At 38.2% G+C, this 20,638-nt stretch overlaps 2 protein-coding genes across 5 annotated transcripts; both read right to left on the reverse strand.

Moving 5' to 3' along the window:
• Positions 1-3,479: 3,479 nt before the first annotated feature.
• LOC103971010 (probable WRKY transcription factor 2) lies at positions 3,480-10,012 on the reverse strand. Of its 4 annotated transcripts, none has more exons than XM_009384930.3 (6): positions 9,758-10,012; positions 8,799-9,303; positions 7,948-8,133; positions 4,784-5,613; positions 4,521-4,679; positions 3,480-4,265 (listed from the first exon to the last, which is right to left on the reverse strand). In XM_009384930.3, exons 2-6 carry the CDS (start codon positions 9,255-9,257, stop codon positions 3,704-3,706), a joined length of 2,196 nt encoding a protein of 731 aa, XP_009383205.2. In that variant the 5' UTR covers positions 9,258-9,303; positions 9,758-10,012; the 3' UTR covers positions 3,480-3,703. The 4 variants fall into 4 exon arrangements, with proteins under 4 accessions (XP_009383205.2, XP_009383204.2, XP_018675722.2 ...); XM_009384929.3 differs by having other exon boundaries at positions 4,784-5,616; XM_018820177.2 differs by having other exon boundaries at positions 4,784-5,616; positions 9,705-10,012.
• A 4,915-nt stretch (positions 10,013-14,927) lies between these two features.
• LOC135675489 (heat shock protein 81-1-like) lies at positions 14,928-18,997 on the reverse strand. Its single transcript, XM_065185680.1, has 3 exons — positions 18,789-18,997; positions 18,269-18,691; positions 14,928-16,653 (listed from the first exon to the last, which is right to left on the reverse strand). Exons 1-3 carry the CDS (start codon positions 18,912-18,914, stop codon positions 15,100-15,102), a joined length of 2,103 nt encoding a protein of 700 aa, XP_065041752.1. The 5' UTR covers positions 18,915-18,997; the 3' UTR covers positions 14,928-15,099.
• Positions 18,998-20,638: the final 1,641 nt, after the last annotated feature.

Raw genomic sequence — 20,638 nt, forward strand, 5'->3', positions numbered from 1 at the left:
GGGTCATCTGGGAATGAGGCATCCAAGGAGAAGCTAACGATGCCGCTAAACATCATGGTGGCGTGCGTGGCGGTCGAGGCAAAGATGCAATCGCCGATGCGAGAGGTGCTGTGGATGATTAGGGAAGCATGGGTGGTGGTGATGGTCTCGTCCAATAGCAGCGATCACTCGTCAGGGAGGTGGTCGGACACGGTGCAGAGCTTGCCGAGGGAGAATGGATCTGAGGGTGACGGTTGCTCAGCATATGCGTTAGCATCGACGCAGATGCAAAGGGAAGAGGTCGAGGCTGGGATCCACCCGTCGGGTCAATAGTAAGGCGATTGCCATCTTTGCCGTAGACGTCGTGGTGACCACCACCATCTGCATCGATGCACATGTAGAGCAACGTGAGGTGGGTGACAATGAGGTCGGTGATGTGCTCCTCGTGGAGGCAGGTGATATCGTAATGAGAGCGAACTTTATCATCATCAAAAGTAGCCAGGTAACTACATCAACGTCGATGTTGGTGGCACCGTCATCCGCCACCATTGACACCATCAGCCATCAAACATTTAAATTACCTATTTATCATTTATTTTCATATTTTTAAGCCGATGTTATTAGGATAAATAAACCTAGATATTTCACTTTCATAATTATAGAAATGTCAATATAACTTCTTAAAGTATATAGATCAAGAAGCTAGACGCAATTAACTACATGGGGTGGGGTAATATTAAACTAGTATAAAATTCATTGTTCTCTCGACTCTTTTTCCGCTGTGCGATCGAGAATCATGTAATCCATATGAAGGGCCAGGATGAGATATCTCTGGCTACAAGAGGACGTTTCTGCTGCGTTACACGACAGCATCCGTCCCTGGCGGTGCTACAAATAACGTCGGATTGAGCCCTCCCCTCCCCTCCCCTCCCCTCCCCTCGAGCAAAGCAAAGCAAAGCAGACGGAATTGATTCCCACTTGTGCCCCAAGCAACAAACCCTGCTGAATTGCCATTAATTTGTAGTATAGGTTATCTTTGTCCACAAAATAATTGCCATGTATAGCAGCAGCAACACAATACTCGGCAAACCTCATTCCTACTACAAAGCTCACACCCCCCCCCCCCTAAGCTATATAATCTATGAAATAAGATCCATCATAATTCAGCTTAAACCACCTTCTCTTAGGCCACGCCACATGGATCTCATTAAGGCTAGGAGAGGGAGAGAGGGACGGACCCTTTGGTGGAATCTGAATATAAATACCAAACAGCAAAGGCTACATACAAAGATAGAGAAAGATAGGATTGGTGACAAGGCTTCATTATGGACCTTTTAAATCAACTAAAAGGCATAAACTATAATAGACCCAAGTGTCAAACCAAATGAAATCCTTCCATAAGCTAATGATCATAATATTCAAAAGAGATGTCCACATTACAACTAGGTAAAGAAATGACAATGAGCATCCAAAGAAAATATTCTCAATCTCATCAACATATGTTTCACAAAGAAAGCAAGAACGAGCAACAATACGCAGCAATGTAAGTAGAGGAGAGGTGGGCGGTTGACAATGAAGTAGTTTCTAGCAAAACCAAGCAGTACCCAACAAAATCAATAATTTCCAAAGATTGGAGGCCAAAAACTATCAAGTAGCCTTTAGAATAAAAAAAATTCAGATCCTTTTAACATCATTAGGAAATACAATAAATCTACAAGCATAATACCAAAAATATTTCATAGTTCGACCACACACTTTTGTTGGTTAGAAATGAAAAAAGACACCTTAGAAGGTTTATGAATCAGATCAAAAGTAGCCTTTAAAGATAGAGTATCAAAAACTCAATTGTCATTCAAAATATCAACAAAAAGACCATCACCACCGACAACATGGGAGAAATCAAATTTCAAATCATTCATGGCATGTAAGAAAATACTATCATTTAGAGGACAAGAAAGTTTCTAAAGAAAAATCTTATCATATTTAAATATTTTCTCTCAGTATCGCTCAAACCCCAAAGTAATGAAAGTCAAGATCTTTTTAGCTTGATCATTTAGATCATCAAAACAGGTTGAGTTCCAATGAGAAAGGTCCCTTGTAAGACGTCTAAGCTTGAAAGTGAAAGAAGCATGATATACTAGGATTAAGCTAGCCTTAACCACATTATGAAAATATTTATTTTTGATCCAAAAAATTTAAAACCAAAAAAGCCTCTTCTACGAGTCGAAGAACTATTAACATTAATAAAAAGGGAACAATTATCGGAACATGTGCAAGAAAGGTGAGTAACTATACATCTATCAAAAAACTGAAACCATCTTGGGTTAGTGAAGACATGATCCAAACAGATACAAATCCTAGCTAAGACCTAATGATTATTTGTTCATGTAAAACTTAGACCCAAAAAAATCAAAAATCTAACACCCCAACGGAATAAACGAGATTTTGGAAGGAGAGAACATCAATATTGCATGAGAACATCGAATCACCCTATTTATCATGCGCATCCAAAAGATAATTGAAATCCTCTATTAAACACTAGGTAATATCTGCAAGATCAATGAAGTCAGAATATCCAAGAAATCGAAACGATGCTACCATTAACAACCTAAATCAATCATGGTTCAAAATCCTTATGTTGGATAATAGCAAGATGTCACCCGAAGCTCCCACCAAAGGCCATGTAAAACTCAACCACCAATGGCCCAATGATCGGATAAGTTCCCTTGTGAGATTTGATATCTCGGTTACCACATCGGTAGGATCCACACAAATCACCCACGGGGAAGATCTCACACTCGACACCCATTGACCAATCATTCTTTCTTAGTATTGACCACAGGTTGTAAATTTGGGCATCCACCTTGCTCACTCGTGATATCAGCCATAGTTTTCATTGCGATTGAAGCCTCGAGGCCAATAGCAGCTACGTGTGCAGAAACAGGGCCTAGCACAATGGTGATGACATCCACTTCCAAATGTTCCTAACGTGAAGTCGAGGCTATAGAATTCACAATCTTCTTCCTCGGGGCTGGCACTGAGACATTCATGTCAGGCAACTCTCTATCCGTCCAGTTTTGATCTTTGGACCATATAAATCTCTTTCCAAAACAAGGACAGAACCAATAGATGGGGCATTAGAGCCAATGGGGTTGCTTCAATAGATTTCTTTGGAACAAAAGTTTCTTGCTATAGAAGAGAACAGGACTTACTGAATAGACAACTTGTTCTTAAACAAACTGGGGATTTACTTACTACATGTCAAAACAAGGTCTCATCAGAACTTGACATGGAGAAGTAGCAGATGGTTTCAATCATATTCGAAGAGAAATTATTGGCACGAAATTGCAGTCTATTAAGAGCTACTGTCATTCAATTAGGCTTTTTTAACACAATTAACCAAAATCTAAAAGAAAAATGGAGAACAAATTTGTATAGACAATAAAAAAATGTGTTTCAAAATGTCTGTTATCAGGTCATGTCAACAACAACAAAACGAATATCATAATTCCCATGTTTTTTCTTTGAGAAACACAATGTGAAAACAAGTCCAAATGAATCAAAATATCAAACCTCAACTTTTCGATATCTTGCCACGACGGAAACAAAGCTAACTGAATGCTATAATAGAAAGAACTTAAAAAACTATATTGAAAGAACAAAGAGAAAGAATGATCTTTTCTTCTCGAGTGTCCAGAGAAGAAATCATCTTTCCTTCTGTTATTTACAGCTGCGGTCGTAGTTGCAGCCTGCTCATCATCTGGTGATAAACCGAAGCCGCATTTGACATGGACAGCACTGAATCTGGCACAGTTTCCTCCTTGGGCTCAAGTTTAGGTATCATATATCCTGCTTCAGTAGGCTGGAGATGAGCCAGATAAGGGTGAACTGGAGGCATAACAGACATCTTCATTGCGGCCATCGGACCCAGTCCAGCCATAGTAAGGTTTGTCAAGCCTGGTTGTCCCAATGCAAAAGGGAAGCTGGTTGTTGATCCTAATTGTTCTCTTCCCGGGAAGTTAAATGCATTCAGAGCTGTGTGGCCATCAAACCTCACAAAGCAGTCTTGGGTTGGCTCAGGTCTTTGTTGAAGGATATGCGGTTGAGGAGCTGAGATGGGTGCTGTGTTGGAGGGAGCAGAGTTTATGTGACTGTTGCTTCTTGCTGCTGGGACATCATGATTATGCTTTCCTTCATATGTCGTAATCACTGACTTGAGATCGTGTGAGGCTCTCTCTATGTGCTTCCGAACCATGCACCCTGGATTGGTGCACTTATAATAACTCCTATATCAAAAGAATTGCTTCTTTCATACTTTTTTCTCCAACACCAACCAAGAAGAAAAACATAAGAAGGGCAAACCCAATGAACCAGTCTCTCACCAATGTGGAGTCTGGGGAGAGTAATACATGCAACCTTACCTCTATATTTGGAGAGACTGTTTCCAAACCAAGAAGAAAAACTTAAAAACTTCTATATGAACTAGAGTTTCTATGTGACCGTAACTTGAAGTATAACAAAATTATGATAATAGAAGGTACCTTGGGTTTGGATTTCCTTTGACAACCTTTTGTCCATACTTGCGCCAACGATACCCATCATCCAGTATGTCAATCTCACTGGTTGTCTGAACGACCACTCTTGGTTCACGAACTGCTCTTGAAGCTGCACTCATTTCAATAGCACAAGCATCCAGCTTCCTGAATCAGAAGAGAGGAAACCAAACAACTATATATCATAGTCCTCAGACACATAAGAAATGACAAACTGCAGAAAGTCGACATTGTTGTAACAAAAAATTAACCTTCTTTTTGACTCAGTCTCATCTCCCTCGCCGTCACAACCAAGTGAGACACTGCCATGGGTTGCTCGATCGTCCTCTTCTTCATCATTGGACAATGTGGATGAAACACCAACAACATCAGGGGATAAATGAGTACCATCTTGAATCCGTTGCAAGGCGTTAGAAGGGTCACGGCATTCAGCAGCAACAGGTGCAGATGAAGTTGCCTCCAGACCATCCCCCAACCATTCTTGGCCTCCATTACCACTTTGTGAGCTTCCTTTTACAGGCTTGCCATCTAAACTTGTTTGTGAACCAGGTTGTTCCGATTCATTAATCTGAGGGTCATTGAATGGGTGAGATGAAGGAACTCCAGACCGGCGATTTACATGGGGTTTTGGGTGATTGTGGGCACTCTTGTAGACTATCTCAGTGATATGGCCTTCGTGAGAGCGCTCCACCTTCTTCTTCACCAGACAATTTGGGTGAGTGCATTTGTAATAGCTTCTCGGATATTCGCTACCCTTTACCTGTTTCTGCCCATATTTTCTCCAATTGTAACCATCCTCAGCTGGAGTGCCAACAGTTGTAGAAAGTTCTCCTCTTAGATCAGCATCCCCATCCTCCTGGTCATCGACGGCCGGAGAATGGTGACTTGCCACTAATGAGTCACTCATTCTCTGGTTTAACAGAATATTATTGTTGATATCTTTTCTGTCAGGTGGGAAAGAAAAACCAGCCTGAAGATGGATATCATGTTGATTCTGGAAGTTCACACTGCCAGCTTCTATACTTATTGATTGTGTAGGCTTTTCTGGTCCGGTTGACACTTCCATGCTTGGTAACTCCTGCTGCTGGTCAATATAGAAACAGCCTTACAAAAATTGCTACTGAAAACAATCAATGAAATGGCATAAAAAGAGTTAAAATACTGATATATATATTTGTAAGCTTGGATGGATCTTATTTTGTCAATGTACTCAGATTTGTACAAGAATCATGAGTGATACTCAAAGAAACTATGAAAGCTAAGACTAGAAGCTATTCCAATACATTTTCAGGGTTAGTAGGAAGATGTCCATCATCAATATATACAAAAATATCAGAAGTATAATCGAGAACTGGCTGTCACAAATGTTGCATCAACCCTGTTGTATATTGACTAGATTATATACTTGATAAGATAGAGCTGAATATGTCTTATTTGTATTTAGCTATCTCCTCGGAGGCCTAAACACAATGCAAGGACACACCTAAAATAGTAATCTAATGGTGGTGTATCAGACTCACATACCAAAGACTGAAGGTTCAAAGCCTTATCCAATAATTTCTTTTTACAACTGAAATATTGGTTTCATTGTGTGGCAACCACACTTATCAAAGGTTGGAGGTTCAAAACCGCATATGATAATCTTTTAAGATATCAACTGGCTTGACTAGTATAACAAGATCCTAGGATCCAATCCCGTCTTTACCACTTACTTTTGTGAAAAATAATAAAACACTTACACATGAAATGGGGACAATTGGGCTTCTACATAGAATAAGGACCAGAAGCACAAATAACAAAAACTAAATGAAAATTCTGTTACCATCAACATGCCATCACAAGACGTTATAATACATAACAAGAGCAAAGAACACCATTCACGAAGCTTGCAAGAGTGTGCCACAAAAGGGGAAATCAATATGTATTTTAGTTAAAACTCTACAAACCATGATATGCACCATGACCAGCCAAAGTCAAAAGATCCACTTTTGTTTGGAAAACCATAGTGTAGCTTTACATTAAATGAAGTTCAATAGTAACAACAAGCATGATTATTCCTCCAGCAAATTAGAATAGACAATTGAAAGAATGTCTAACAAACACGTCCCAAGATATCTCCCAGCAGGAGAACAAATTTCACAAACTTAAAATGTTGGCTTGCCTCAAGAAAAACAGTATGCCCCTTGATTATTTTCCATAATCATCTTCAATAACTTCTAATCTGCCTTGTTTTTGAATGCCAGCACAGGCATAAACTAAAAGAAAGAAACCATATGTTCATAGCTAACCAGGCAGAAAAGTGCTTCTTTCGAATACCGAATTTCAGTCTGTAAGTTATTTGGTCATATCAACCAAGTTATTCCATTTCCTATCAGTAGGAGACTTCTTAAGTTAACAAATCACGAACACAGTAGGCTATGTATGGAAGAAACACAATAGTTTGGTTTGAACAGCAGCAATAATCAATAAAATATATAAAGAGATACTTCTATACAGAGCTTTCCATAAATTAATCAAAAAGCAGGAAACACAGTTTTCTACAATGAAATACATATATGAGTTGACCTTGACCAACACTATCTGGCAGCAGTCAACAAACACAGAGAAATGAAGAAAAAATATCTATAGACTAGAACCAAACACCTGTTGTCTAACTGAAAATTCAGACACACATTTTAAGAAGCATATCTCCAATTTGAGGCATTTATATTGTCCATGATTATAGCAGAACAAAGAGACTGATAAATAAAATAGATACAGCCTCCTTGCTGAAACATGTGCCATCATAAACTTACTTGGAGTGTGAGTAGAGCTAAGAGCCTATGACCTGGATCCTATCAACTCAAAAGTTAATTGTGGGTTTCAAGTCAAATTCAATTCTATTGAAAATGATCAACAATTCTCAAAGCCTACCAATAAAAGATCATATAACTTTTGAAGCTTTGTAACAAGTGCATCAAGTAGGTTAAGAACAAGTTTTGACGGAATAGAAGAGAAAATTGAAGCATTAAAAGAAAACAACTCTTAGTATGAATGCATCTAGGAAATATTTAGGTCAACATATTCATATCAGTGATTGTTATGATCTACATCATAAATTCAAGCACAAGTATCCGTTATACTTTTTAATTTTTTTAGTCTAACAGAAAGCACAATAATCCCAAATCACATGAATTTTGGTTTTTAATGTTTTAAGCATCATATATTATGTCCAATAGAGCATATTTTAGTTATGAAGACCCCATGATGGTTCATTCAGTAGGATTGAGGCTGCAACCCTAACAATATGATTCTAGATCTTTTTTGTACATATCTATAGTGATGGAGAAAAAAAAAACTATTTGTGGAGGCTTAAAGTATGTGATGAATCAGGGGAAAACTATAGCAGCAACAAAATTCATATTCACCACATTACCTTTGTTTCAGAGCTTGAAAGATTTAAGTGTGATTCTGGAGGAGGCTTAAAGGCAAATGCTTCTGGAATGTCTTCAAATAGGTCATCTTCACTTTTAGTAGGGTCTGATGAATCTGAGACCAGGATTGGGTTTGAAGCAACATTTTCTCCAAACTGGAACTTGCCTGTAGTCGGAGAGAGTTGAGCCTAGAAAAATAACAATCAAAAGTAAGGTACAATGGGTTCAACCCAATATGTCATTTCAATTCACCAATAAACTGATAACAGATCTCTTGTGTCCTTGTTACTTGTGTCATTTCATCAGTTCAACACAACATAAGATGTACAGCACCAATATGGTAAAAGTTTTTGTTTATGTATGCAATAGTAAACACAGTTTGAACTAGCAGAAGACTTGGACTTAAAGGCTGTGTGCGACATCACATGATTCTTGAGTAGAATATGATGATTGCCCTTTTCTTTTTCTTTTTCTTCGCATAATGTTTATTCAAACAGATGATTTGTCAGTCTGGCTATGTATGAATTGCTCGGTTACTCGGTGGTGATGAAACATTATCAAATGAAGAAAGATAAATGCCAGAATCTAATTTAGGCTCTTCCTTAATTCACTGGACAAAAACTGATTCCACATAACAACCCATAAGAATTTTCTATAAGAATGTGGATCTGAATGACATTGACAAATGCATGTATCCTAGCCCGAAACCATATGAACGTAGTAAACCTGTAGATTGTTCTTCTTGTCACTCTTCAATTGCTGATCTTAATTTAATACTCATATATCCAACTTTCTTAGAATGTCTTCTAAAACTCATTACAATGCATAATAAATTCAAGGCGTGATATCTTACCATAGGATCAGCAAGAAAAACCGGAGACTCCAACAACATGGTAGGACTAAGACCCGGCGGAATCGTCAAATAAGGGGACTGGATATCTGAGTGTGAAGCCATGCTGGCCGGTGGAATACCAGCTGTGTCAAGCTTGGGCACATTAAACCCTTTTCTTGTGGCCATCCTCTCAGCAAGTCCTCCAGAAGAGCTTGATATGGGAGCACCGAACAATTTGGATTGCAGTGAGAATTCATTCGAGTCATTGACGCCAGCCTCACCCTCTTCTGCTTTTGTGCTTGGGCCCATACTTTGGGTTTCAGATTTCCATGAAGGCCCCACATTTCCATTCTCTGCCAAGAAAATTGAGAGTGACTTCGAACCAAATTCCTCATTCGAAGAGTTCGATAGGGTTCTTGAGCCGGAGTTTGGAGGTGGCCAGTATTCGATTGTGGAGCTATTGTCCTCTGTCCCAGCCATGAACAAGTCGGTCTTTTGCTTGATTCAGCTTGAAATCCTGTAAGATCTGAGTAGATAGAACAACAAAAGTACATTATAACCGGATCACGCTTATGAATAAGTTGCAGTAGAATTTAGCTACCTACAATCCCACCATAGAAATGCAGGTAAAAGATAAGATTTTGAAGGATTTCCAGCTGCGCAATCAACGAAAAAAGATCGGAATTAAACAAAAGATTCGAAATTTAGGAGATTATAGGTACACGAAGCTCAGCTTAAAACAAAAAGAACCCCGAAATCGAAGAGAAGACGGCAAAAAGCTACGAACTTTACGACGAATTGAGACCCAGCAAGCCCAAATGAACTACCAAAAGCACACAAAATCACGTCTTTGAAGCAAGAAAGCAAATCAGAAGAGAAGAATGACCGGCAAAAGGAAAAGGAGAGGAGGGAGAGGCTTTAGCAGACTATCTAATGATCGGTCCTCTTCGACACGGATACAGCAGGGGAGGCAAACGTACAAGAGACAGAGCTCTATCAATCTTCTTTCTCTGCCTTTGGGGAAACCCACAATTCCCCCAACAGATCTCTCTGCTCTCTCCAAAAAACGAGAGAAAGAGAAGGGGAGGGCGGTTTGACCGGTAAAGGGAGGAGAAGAGCGCGCGAGAGAACCACGAAATAGGAAGGATTCGTTGGCCTGAAGAGAGAGAGAGAGAGAGGAGCGCATTTGATGCAGAAAGAGCTCTTTCATCTGTTTGTTCCTTCTTCCTCTCTCTCTCTCTCTCTCTCTCCTTTTCTTGGGTATATCATTGAGCCATTTGCTCCACGTAATATTTGTCCATTTACGATGTTAATTTCCTCACAATTTTACATTGACATACACTACTTGAAATTAATCCTTTAATTTAAATGCGTTATATATTTTTAAATGATTTATCCTTTTTTTAGACACTTTTAGTTCCTCAAATTTAGAAAGAAAAAAAAAAAAGCCTATAAACCTTTTCTTAATCCTCTTAAAATCGATGTAGATATTTCTCCCAACTCTACATAGGTAATCAGTATTTATTTGCTTTATTACCGTATATAATTCTTTTTGATTTCATGGATTTGAAAGAACATTTGAATGTAACAACTAACAACATTGAAAATAGAGACGAATGAAATTAAGTTATAAGAACGAATGTACTACTACTGATATGAACTTAGGTATTTTAGATTTATGATTCAGGGATAAGTAAATTAATATGTTAGTTATTCTGTTAGATTAAATTATGATAAATAGTATCAAAACTAACCTATATAAAAAAAAAAAAGATAAGCAATGTGGATGAGATATGCACATCCTTGACGAAATCATCACGCGTGGTTGAGATCATCACACAACCATCGTTATATTGGTTATATTGGTCATCGTTGACGAAATCAAGTTCCTAAGTGGTTGAGATCATCACACATCCTGTTTAATCTCCATTGTAAATGAAGAAGAAATGAATTAGATTATAAGAACTTGATGAATAAATATACTATCATTAACTTAGTTTATGATTAAACTAATAAATTAATGTTACCATTATTTGGTGAGGTTGGGTTGTGACAAAGCAAGTGATTAATTATTGCAACCACTGAATGGGAAATGTTTGGGGAAACAAAGAAAGCATATCAATTTGTTCAAAGTAGAATTAGACAAGACTATGATTCTTTCTTTCTTTCTTTCTTTCTAACTTGTATCGATCATTTCATACTTGATTTGAATAGGTGGAAGGACTATTACTCGTATGCTATGGTTCCACAAATCCAAAACTATGCGAATGCCAAAGAGGTTATTAAGGCTTGTTTGAAAAAAGAAGAAGAAATTTCTCTCTTCTTCACATTGTAGTTGTATGATTCACATTTCAGTCTTCTTCGCATGAAACCATTTGCCACCTTTCTGTTCCCAAGACTTTCTTATGTCACTGTCTTAACCACCTTAATTTGTTGTTGTTTAGTTTAGCTTGAAATTGTTTGTCAATAAAAAGCTGTTGCATTTCTTGGGTTTTGGAATAACAAATCATTTGCAGAATAATATATTGATTTATTTAAAGTGTCTTTTGACTTGCTCTGAAATATAATATATATATATATATATATAATATTAAATTCTGTTTATATGTCTTATTCATAGCTGAAAGCGAATGGTCGTCAACATCATCACTCCATCCCCTTGGAATGTTGCTTTAGCTTGAAATCTGACCACCTAAGACACTCTTTTTTTTTGTAGCTCGGAAACAAAAGGGCCAACACAATTTCCTAGTCAATATTTTATTTGAAAGTCTATGCCTATTTTAGCAGGAGTTGCTTTTAATCACTGCAAAGAATGAAGTACACACTATTCCAATCACAGTGTTAAAAGAATTATCATTAATAAGAATAACATGGAGGTAATTGAGAGAATTATGTAAATCAAATATTTGGGCACCACATCTGTAAGTCTTCGGCAGAGATTTTGATTGGATGATGTTGATCCCAAAATGTTAAGATTTTAAGCAAAAGATCAATATATATATATATATATATATATATATATATATATATATATATATATATATATATATTTAACTCTAATGCCTCTATTGAACGTCCGATGATATAAGATTTGAATTCTTAACCTTTCATATGTATGTCATGATAAATATTGTGATCGAATGATCATTGATCTCAAATGTTTAAGCTGCTAACAATATGACTCGATATATACTAAATTCTAACCCCTTGAAAATAGAACTAGAGCTAAGAGCTATATATATATATATATATATATATATATAGAATTAAGCATGATAGAGGAGACTCAAAAGATAAATTGTGAAGATACATCCATGGAATTATGTATTTACTGAAAATTTCAAGAAGTGATACCAAAGAATATGCTTGATTGTTTTTGATGATACATCTTCTAACATTAGTACAAGTATAAACTATTTCATTAACTCCAAAATGAGGGAAAACAACAGCTACTACCATTCCACAAGTAGAATAATAGACAGGGATGCATGACTTCTTCAGCTTTTGTGTAGCTCATATTAAAGTCTCAATTTATATCTCAAGTGAGAAGAATTTATCATAAAAAATCACACCGTCATCTCCGTTTCTCTAAATATTATGTTTTTCATGATGAGTACCTTAAATATTGATATGATAGTTATGTACTAGATCCATTTAAAAACTCATATGATATAGTTTGAAATCTCCTTCACTTATTTTACTCTTAAAATATTTATTTAATTGATATATATATATATATATAATACTTGAAATATTAGATCTATTTATTAAAGATTGAGAGTTTGAAACCTCATTAAACATATATTTTTTTGGAAGGTTTCAACAAACTTGATTGATAGAGAGTTTATCAAATCATCACAAAGGCTTGGGATCAAAACCAAATTTAGAGATGGTGTGATTTGTTACTTATATTTTGTAAAAAGAAAAGGGTGTACTCGGGTAGTTACTTCATGAGTTGAGGGTTTCAAGCCTCTCATTTAACTTCTTCCAAATAGATCTAATGTATCCAAATGATATCTGAAAAAGATATGTCTAAATGACGAGCAATTTATTTTGAGTTTTCTTAATTTATGTGCGAGAATAAACCTACCGTGGAGTTAAAAAGTCATATTGGATGTCAACATGGCAAAATTCATTGCCATGTTTATATCAAATCAAAGTAAAATATTTTTATAATCGTTCAAATCAGAAATATCTTCCGATACGATGTCTTCACATGATAATGATAAAAGGGATCATAACCTTTTCTTTTTATGCTCTATTTCTTTACTTCGTCTCGATCACATGATGATATAAGCATCGGAGGGAGGAAGATGGTTTATGTGGACAAGGCAGTCTCGTCTGTTCCAAAAAACAAAAAGGTTCAGGATGTGTTCCTTTCACATCAAGCTTGGATTAGTAAAGCTTGCAAGAGATGGGTTGAAGCCTCATTGACATTGGCAGTCGGATGAGCATATTAACCTTTACACAACAAACAGAATACCGCTGCAGAATCCGTGCATCTAAATTAATGCAACCGACTTGAGGGGGATGTCGACGTCGAATCTCAAGCTTGATGTGACTTCCAAATGTAATAATAGGATATGAACGTGGAAGAAAGAAATGAGCTACCACGATAATGATAATGAAACCGCACGAACTCTCAATTATCTGGGATTTACCTATAAATCTTTCCTTCTCGAGATAAATAAAAAACTATATGTTAGTTTAAAATATTTAAAGTTTTATTTACAAATTATATTAAGATTTGTTTAAGTTCTCCTGTATCTCTCATTTTATTAATCAAATCTTTGGATGCAATTTGGTCGAGCCTTCGTCGTAGTAGGTCTTCTAGCGTGGGTCGAGTTTCTCCGACTCACGCTCCTCAAGCGCCATTCACCCTGACCCTCTATCGTAGCATGTCTTCAGATTAAGGTTTTTTAACTTACGTGACTCGAGTACCATTCATCCAAACCCTCTATCGTAGCAGGTCTTCAGATTAAGGTGTTTTGACTTACGTGACTCGAGCATCATTCGTCCAAACCCTCTCTCGTAGCAAATCTTTTAACGCAAGTTGACTTTTTTCAAATCACGCGCCTCATGCATAATTCGACTTGTGCCTTCGTCGTTACAAGTCTTCGGTTGAGTTTTTCCGACTCACACGTCTCAGACACCATTAGCCCTAACCCTTCACCATAGCGGGTCTTCTAACACGAGTCAAGTTTTCTCGACTCACATGTCCTTTTAGAGCGATCCCAAAGAGACACTTGACCCAATCATGGAGAGTGGCTCTATCGTAAGATGGGATAATATGCTTTCCTCGATCAACATTAATAGTGGGAGGAGAGAGATCGTATCTTTTTCATATCTTCCTCGATTGGTGCCTTAGTAGTGGATGAGATAAATCATATCTTTTTTATATCTTTCTTGATTGACACCTCAATAATTGAGTAGAGAGAGAGAGATCGATATCCGACATGGTCCCAAAGGGACATTTTCATCAATTGTGAAAGGAGAGAGATCATCCCCTATCTATAAATCTCCCTTAGCCTATAGTGTGAGGCTCATTTCACTATTTGGGTCTCTAACATTTCGAAAGCTTTCTCCTCAATTCCAGCTCTCAAGGTGAGTCGATCTCTAGGTTGTCCATCGTTTGGCTTCCTCACCTTAAGTCAAGATGTATCTCCCCTCTTGCATAAGTTCCTCTCCATCTACTAGCCACCAGTCGATCGAGATCCAATCACTATCCTCGGACAGTTCAAGGGTGAAAAGGGGTGCAAGTCTCTCCATCATTGGGGGAGATAACTCCCATCAACCCAAGGGTTCTTCAGGATTTAGAGTCTATGAAAAGTTCATATGACCACAACTTGGTGGTAAGCGCTCTACTCCTGGAGCGTTTGCGAGTCAAATACTCCATCTCGGATGACTTTGAGCTACAAGCTCCTCGTCCCGACTAACATTCATACGTGTTTTCCTTCGCCTAGTTAAAATATCCTGTCTTGAATGATAGGGCATATCGTCGTCTTAGATGATGCCCAACTCACTATCTAGTAGTGTTTATTGAAGAATGCAGGTGTGTCGGTATCACCTCAACCTATAGGCTTTTTGTAACTTATTTTCGATTGTGCAATGAGAAAAATGACTACTATTTAACTATTCGAGAATCACAAAAAACGAGAAAGGACTCATCAGATCCATAGACTAGTATCAAAATAACATCACAAGTCGTTCATGTATAAATAAGATAAAAAAAAGACCATCCAAGCTTAAGGCTAAAAAAGGCCATCTACATAAACAAAGCAACACAAGTGCCAAAAGATAAATTGGCAAACCTTGATAAAAATTAATCTACTTCCTCCATCTTGCTCTCTTCTGCGTCAGCCTCCTCTAGTGATGGCATCTCAGTGTCCTCCACCTTTTCATCTTCATCAATGCTGAGACCTAGTTTCAGCATGCGATGGATCCTGTTCCCGAAAGTGTTGGGATCATCGAGGCTGAAACCAGAAGTGAGGAGAGAAGTCTCAAACAGCAACAGTGTCAGGTCCTTGACTGACTTGTCATTCTTGTCAGCATCGGCTCGCTTCCTCAGCTCCTCCATGATCTGATTCTCCGGGTTGATCTCCATGGTTTTCTTGCTTGACATGTGGCCAGCCATGCTGGAGTCCCTGAGAGCTTGTGCCTTCATAATCCTCTCCATGTTGGCAGTCCATCCATACTCACCAGTGACCAAGCAGCAGGGAGAGTCGACGACACGATCAGACACGACAACTTTCTCCACCTTGTCACCCAGCACTTCTTTGATGACCTTGCAGAGTCCTTCAAACTTCTCCTTCAGGGCTTCCTTCCTCTTCTTCTCATCCTCGCTCTCATCATCAAGCTTCAGTCCCTCCTTTGTCGCAGACACTAGCTTCTTCCCCTCAAATTCCTTCAACTGACCAACAGCATACTCATCGATTGCATCAACCATGAAAAGCACCTCATAGCCCTTCTTCTTGAGCTTCTCAAGGAATGGAGAATTCTCCACAGCCTTTTTGCTCTCACCAGTGATGTAGTAAATGTCATTCTGGCCCTCCTTCATCCTCGTAACATAGTCCTTCAGGCTAGTCATCTCATCTCCACTCTTTGTAGAGTGGAATCTCAGCAACTCTGCGACCTTTGACCTGTTCTGAGAATCCTCATGGATTCCAAGCTTGAGATTCTTTGAGAACGCCTCATAGAACTTGTTGTAGTCCTCTTTGTTTTCAGCAATCTCAAAAAAGAGCTCGATGCATTTCTTGACCAGGTTCTTCCGGATGACCTTGAGGATTTTGTTCTGCTGGAGCGTCTCTCTTGAGATGTTGAGTGGAAGGTCCTCAGAGTCGACTATTCCTTTGATAAAGCTCAAGTACTCAGGAATCAGTTCTTCACAGTTGTCCATAATGAAGACACGACGGACGTAAAGCTTGATGTTGTTAAGCTTTTTCTTTGTGTCAAAGAGGTCAAAAGGAGCCCTCTTTGGCACGAAAAGAATGGCCTTAAACTCAAGCTGGCCTTCCACAGAGAAGTGTTTCACAGCCAAGTGCTCCTCCCAATCATTAGTGAGACTCTTATAGAATGCGGCATACTCTTCCTTTGTTATATCTTCAGGCTTCCTCATCCAGATAGGCTTCTGCTTGTTGACCAAAGACCATTCATGAGAAACCTCCTTAATCTTCTTCTTTTTCTTCTCTTTCTCTTCCTTCTCCTCGTCAACATCTTCCACCTTACCTTCCTCAGCGTCCTTTTTGTCCTCCTCATCCTCATCATCAGAAATTTCTTTCTCCGTTGTCTTCTCCGACCAGAGGGAGATGGGATAGCTGATGAATTCAGAGTGCTTTTTTATCAAGTCTTTGAGACGGCGTTCCTCAAGATATTCCAACTGCAAGTGTATGAAGCACAATGGATGATCATATTCATAAGCTAGAATAAATAGACAAGAATAATAACTTTGTCGGACAGGGACATGTCCATTGGGAACAGATTTAGAAGTCAAGACAATAAAGAACATAGATGACACTGATCAATGTCAACACGTGACAGGTCATGCATTTATAAGATTGAAGAAATACAAAGGTAGCATGTACGTATTACTAGAAATGCAATGTAGATCATAGAACTTCTATTTGTACATAACAAAGAAACAAATACAAGAATGTAGTAGCATACAAATTAAATCAAGGCAACCTTCAGATCTTATTTAAACAGTCACTGTTCCAGTTACTGCAGGCAAATCTGAAACTAAACAGTAATCTCATATTCTCATGACACCATATAGACTATGACACTTTCAGAACCTTTAATCTATGGAAATTTAAATTAACATCAGTAGAAGTATTTGCAATACCTCTAGGAGTTTCAAAGATTGGCTCTTCAAGCTTGAGCAAGAGATATAGACATGCATATACCACCATATGAATTATGCATACAGAATTAGTGCACCAAACATGTCCATATCACCAGAAATGCATTGTAGATCATAGAACTTCAATTTGTACATAACAAGAAACAAGTACAAGAATGTAGTAATGTAAAAATTAAATCAAGGCAACCTTCAGATCTTATTTAAACAGTCACCGTTCCAGTTACTAAAAGCAAATCTGAAAATAAACAGTAGTCTCACAACACCATATAGACTATGACACTTTCAGCACCTTTAGTCTATGGCAATTTAAATTAACAACAGTGGGAGAAGTATTTGCAATACCTCTTAGGGTTTCAAAATTTTGCTCTTAAGACTTGAGCATGAGATACAATCATGCATATACCATCATACAAATTATGTATACAAAATAAATAGTTATTTTCTTTTCTTGCCTTGATATGATCATCATATGAATACCATCTACTGGTTATGGATATAGAATTAGTGCAAAGTAATATTCTTATTTTTTTTTATATTGTCTTGCCTTATAAATAGCTCCATCTAATAACAGTCATACAACTTATGTATATAGAATTATTGCATAGGGATGTCCTTGATAGTTTTTTTTTCTTTTCTTGCCTTGATATTATCATCACATGAATACCATCTACTGGTTATGGATATAGAATTAGTGCAAAGTAAAATTTTTAATATTTTTTCTATTTTCTTGGCCTGATAAATTGCTCCATCTAAAAACAGTGATATAAATTATGTATACAGAATTAGTGCACAGGGATTGTCCTTAATAGTTTTGTTCTTTTCTTGCCTCGATATTTTCATCATAGGAATACCATCTACCGGTTGGATATAGAATTAGTGTAAAGTAGTGTTCTTGATAGTTTTTTTCTATTTTCTTGCCTTGATAAATAGCTCCATCTAATAACAGTTTCTACATAATGTTTAATGTTGTGAGTTACTACAGCCTCAGAAGTTAGAGCAGATACCAAAGATGGGAGTTAAATGAATACCATATTAACATTATATTGATAGTACGAAAAAGATTATAGTAACAGTACAGTAAAATAACCTAATTATTATAACAAATATAGCGAGCTAGTGCTGTAGCGTGTACCTGATCCTCCTTGAGAAAGAGAGTAATCTTTGTTCCCCTCCCAAGGCTCTCCCCTGAGGTATCCCTGGTGACCGTAAACGAACCCCCGGCCTGTGACTCCCAGACGTATTGCTCGTCATCGTTGTGTTTGGTGGTCACTACGACCCTGTCGGCCACAAGATACGCAGAGTAGAACCCCACACCAAACTGGCCAATCATGCTGACATCGGCCCCCGCGGCGAGGGCCTCCATGAACTCCTTGGTGCCGGAACGAGCGATGGTGCCGAGGTTGTTGACGAGATCGGACTTTGTCATCCCGATGCCGCTGTCGATGATCGACAAGGTGTTGGTGGCCTTGTCCGGGACGATGTGGATGAATAGCTCCGGCTGGGCGTCGAGCTTGCTCTTGTCCGTGAGGCTCTCGAACCGGATCTTGTCCAACGCCTGTTATGGGGCACCAGATCGGTAATAAAAACGGAGAAGGGAACCAAAAAAATGGATATTTTCCCCCTTAAAATCGACATCAAAGGGAGGGACTCACATCGGAGGAGTTGCTGATGAGCTCGCGGAGGAAGATTTCTTTGTTGGAGTAGAAAGTATTGATGATGAGGCTGAGGAGCTGGTTGATCTCGGCCTGGAAAGCGAAGGTCTCCGACTCGGCCGCCATGGCTGGGCTGTGAAGAGAGCTCGAACTCGATCGAGAGGAAACCGAGATCCGAGAAAAATTGGGGGCACGACAATGAGATTGCGAGGAGCGGGGACACCTTATAAAGAAAAGGGAACCAAGTTTCTAGATCCTTCCATTGATCCGGAGAACCGGTTCCGGTGACGGTGCGCGAACTCATCAAGAGGCGGGTTTGATGATATCGTCAACGTCTACAATAACGCCAATCTTAAAGCCAGGTTCTAGATCCTTCCACGGATCCGGGGAACTGGCTCCGATAATAGGACGCCACCTCGTCAAGATTCGGAAATAAAGCCAGTTTCTGGATCCTACCGTGGATCCGAGAACCGGCTCCGACAACGGTTGGCGACCTCATCAAGGTTCCGCTTCAACATTTTCGACATTAATCGGACGTCTATCATAGCGCAAATCCTAAAGCGAGTTTCTAGATCCTTCCAAGGATCCTGACAACCGGCTCCGATGGCGGCTCGAGACCCGTCAAGATTCAGGTTCGTTGACGCGCCATTAAGCTCACGTCAATCACACCGCAAATCCTAAAGAATTGAATTTTGCCCCGCCTTCCTTCCGACCGTCGATTAGATGTATAATATATTCTCAAATCAAGCATATTATATATATAATATTTTTTAAAAATTAATTTTTTCTCATAAAACATATCTTTTTATTTTATTCCCATAGATCCTTCCTTATTTTCTAAAGGATAAAATTATCCTTAACCCCATAGTAGTTGTCTTCTGTCTTATAACCATCCCGGTATAAATATAACGAAGAAAAAGACCAATCACGATAAGACAAAAGTTAAAGGTAAAACGATAAAAATAATTAAGGAATGTTATGTGAAAGTAAAATAAAAAATAATACTCTACCAAAAAAAAAAAAAAATAAGATTGATAATCTTTTTGGAATACAGCGAATTTTTCTTACATTAACTTTCTAAAATTTCCACACGTGCTAATTATTTTGTTAACTGCTTCTCTGGTCTTCTTCTGTACATATTAGATCTTTCGACAGAATTCTCTAACTATGACAATCGTGAAGGAAAAGTTTTAATGCATAAACAAGAATCAGATCTTTCGACAGAATTCTCTAACTATGACAATCCTAAAGGAAAATCTTTAATGCATAAACAAGACTCATTTTGTTATGAACAACCCCATAGACAGCTTGAGGATTCGAGACTTTCTATAACTAATAAGAATTATTAACCAAAGCATTTTTCATATGCAGAATTGACGAATCTGGGAACAAAATACTGATCAAACAATTACATTTTACCTGTGGCTTCTTCACGTTGAAGGAACTTCCGATGTATACTATCCCAACGATATCCTCGCAACTGAACACAAGAAGCAGTCATAGAGTCGATCAATGCAGCGCACATATGTGGTGATGCGGAATCATATGCCTCCAATAAACAAAAGAGGAATTGAGGGCCAAATTATCAGGGTTGTCTCAAACATAATCTCATCTTTAATCCATAAGGAAGCATAAATGAGTTACTAATTTTACCAATTCCCAGCAGCACCAACACATATTGGACAATCATGCACAGAGATATGAACCCCAATCGAATACAATGAACCTTGCTGTGAGATTAAATGTGCTAAAACCCGTGTGAAAACCTTGCCACCAGATGTTTTTGCAATTTAACAGAAGCACAAAGAATGAATTAGACCAAGGAAATAACTGCAGCCACTCCATCAAAG

The sequence above is a fragment of the Musa acuminata genome, chromosome BXJ1-6, assembly GCF_036884655.1.
Source record: "Musa acuminata AAA Group cultivar baxijiao chromosome BXJ1-6, Cavendish_Baxijiao_AAA, whole genome shotgun sequence".
Classification (NCBI taxonomy): Eukaryota; Viridiplantae; Streptophyta; class Magnoliopsida; order Zingiberales; family Musaceae; genus Musa; species Musa acuminata.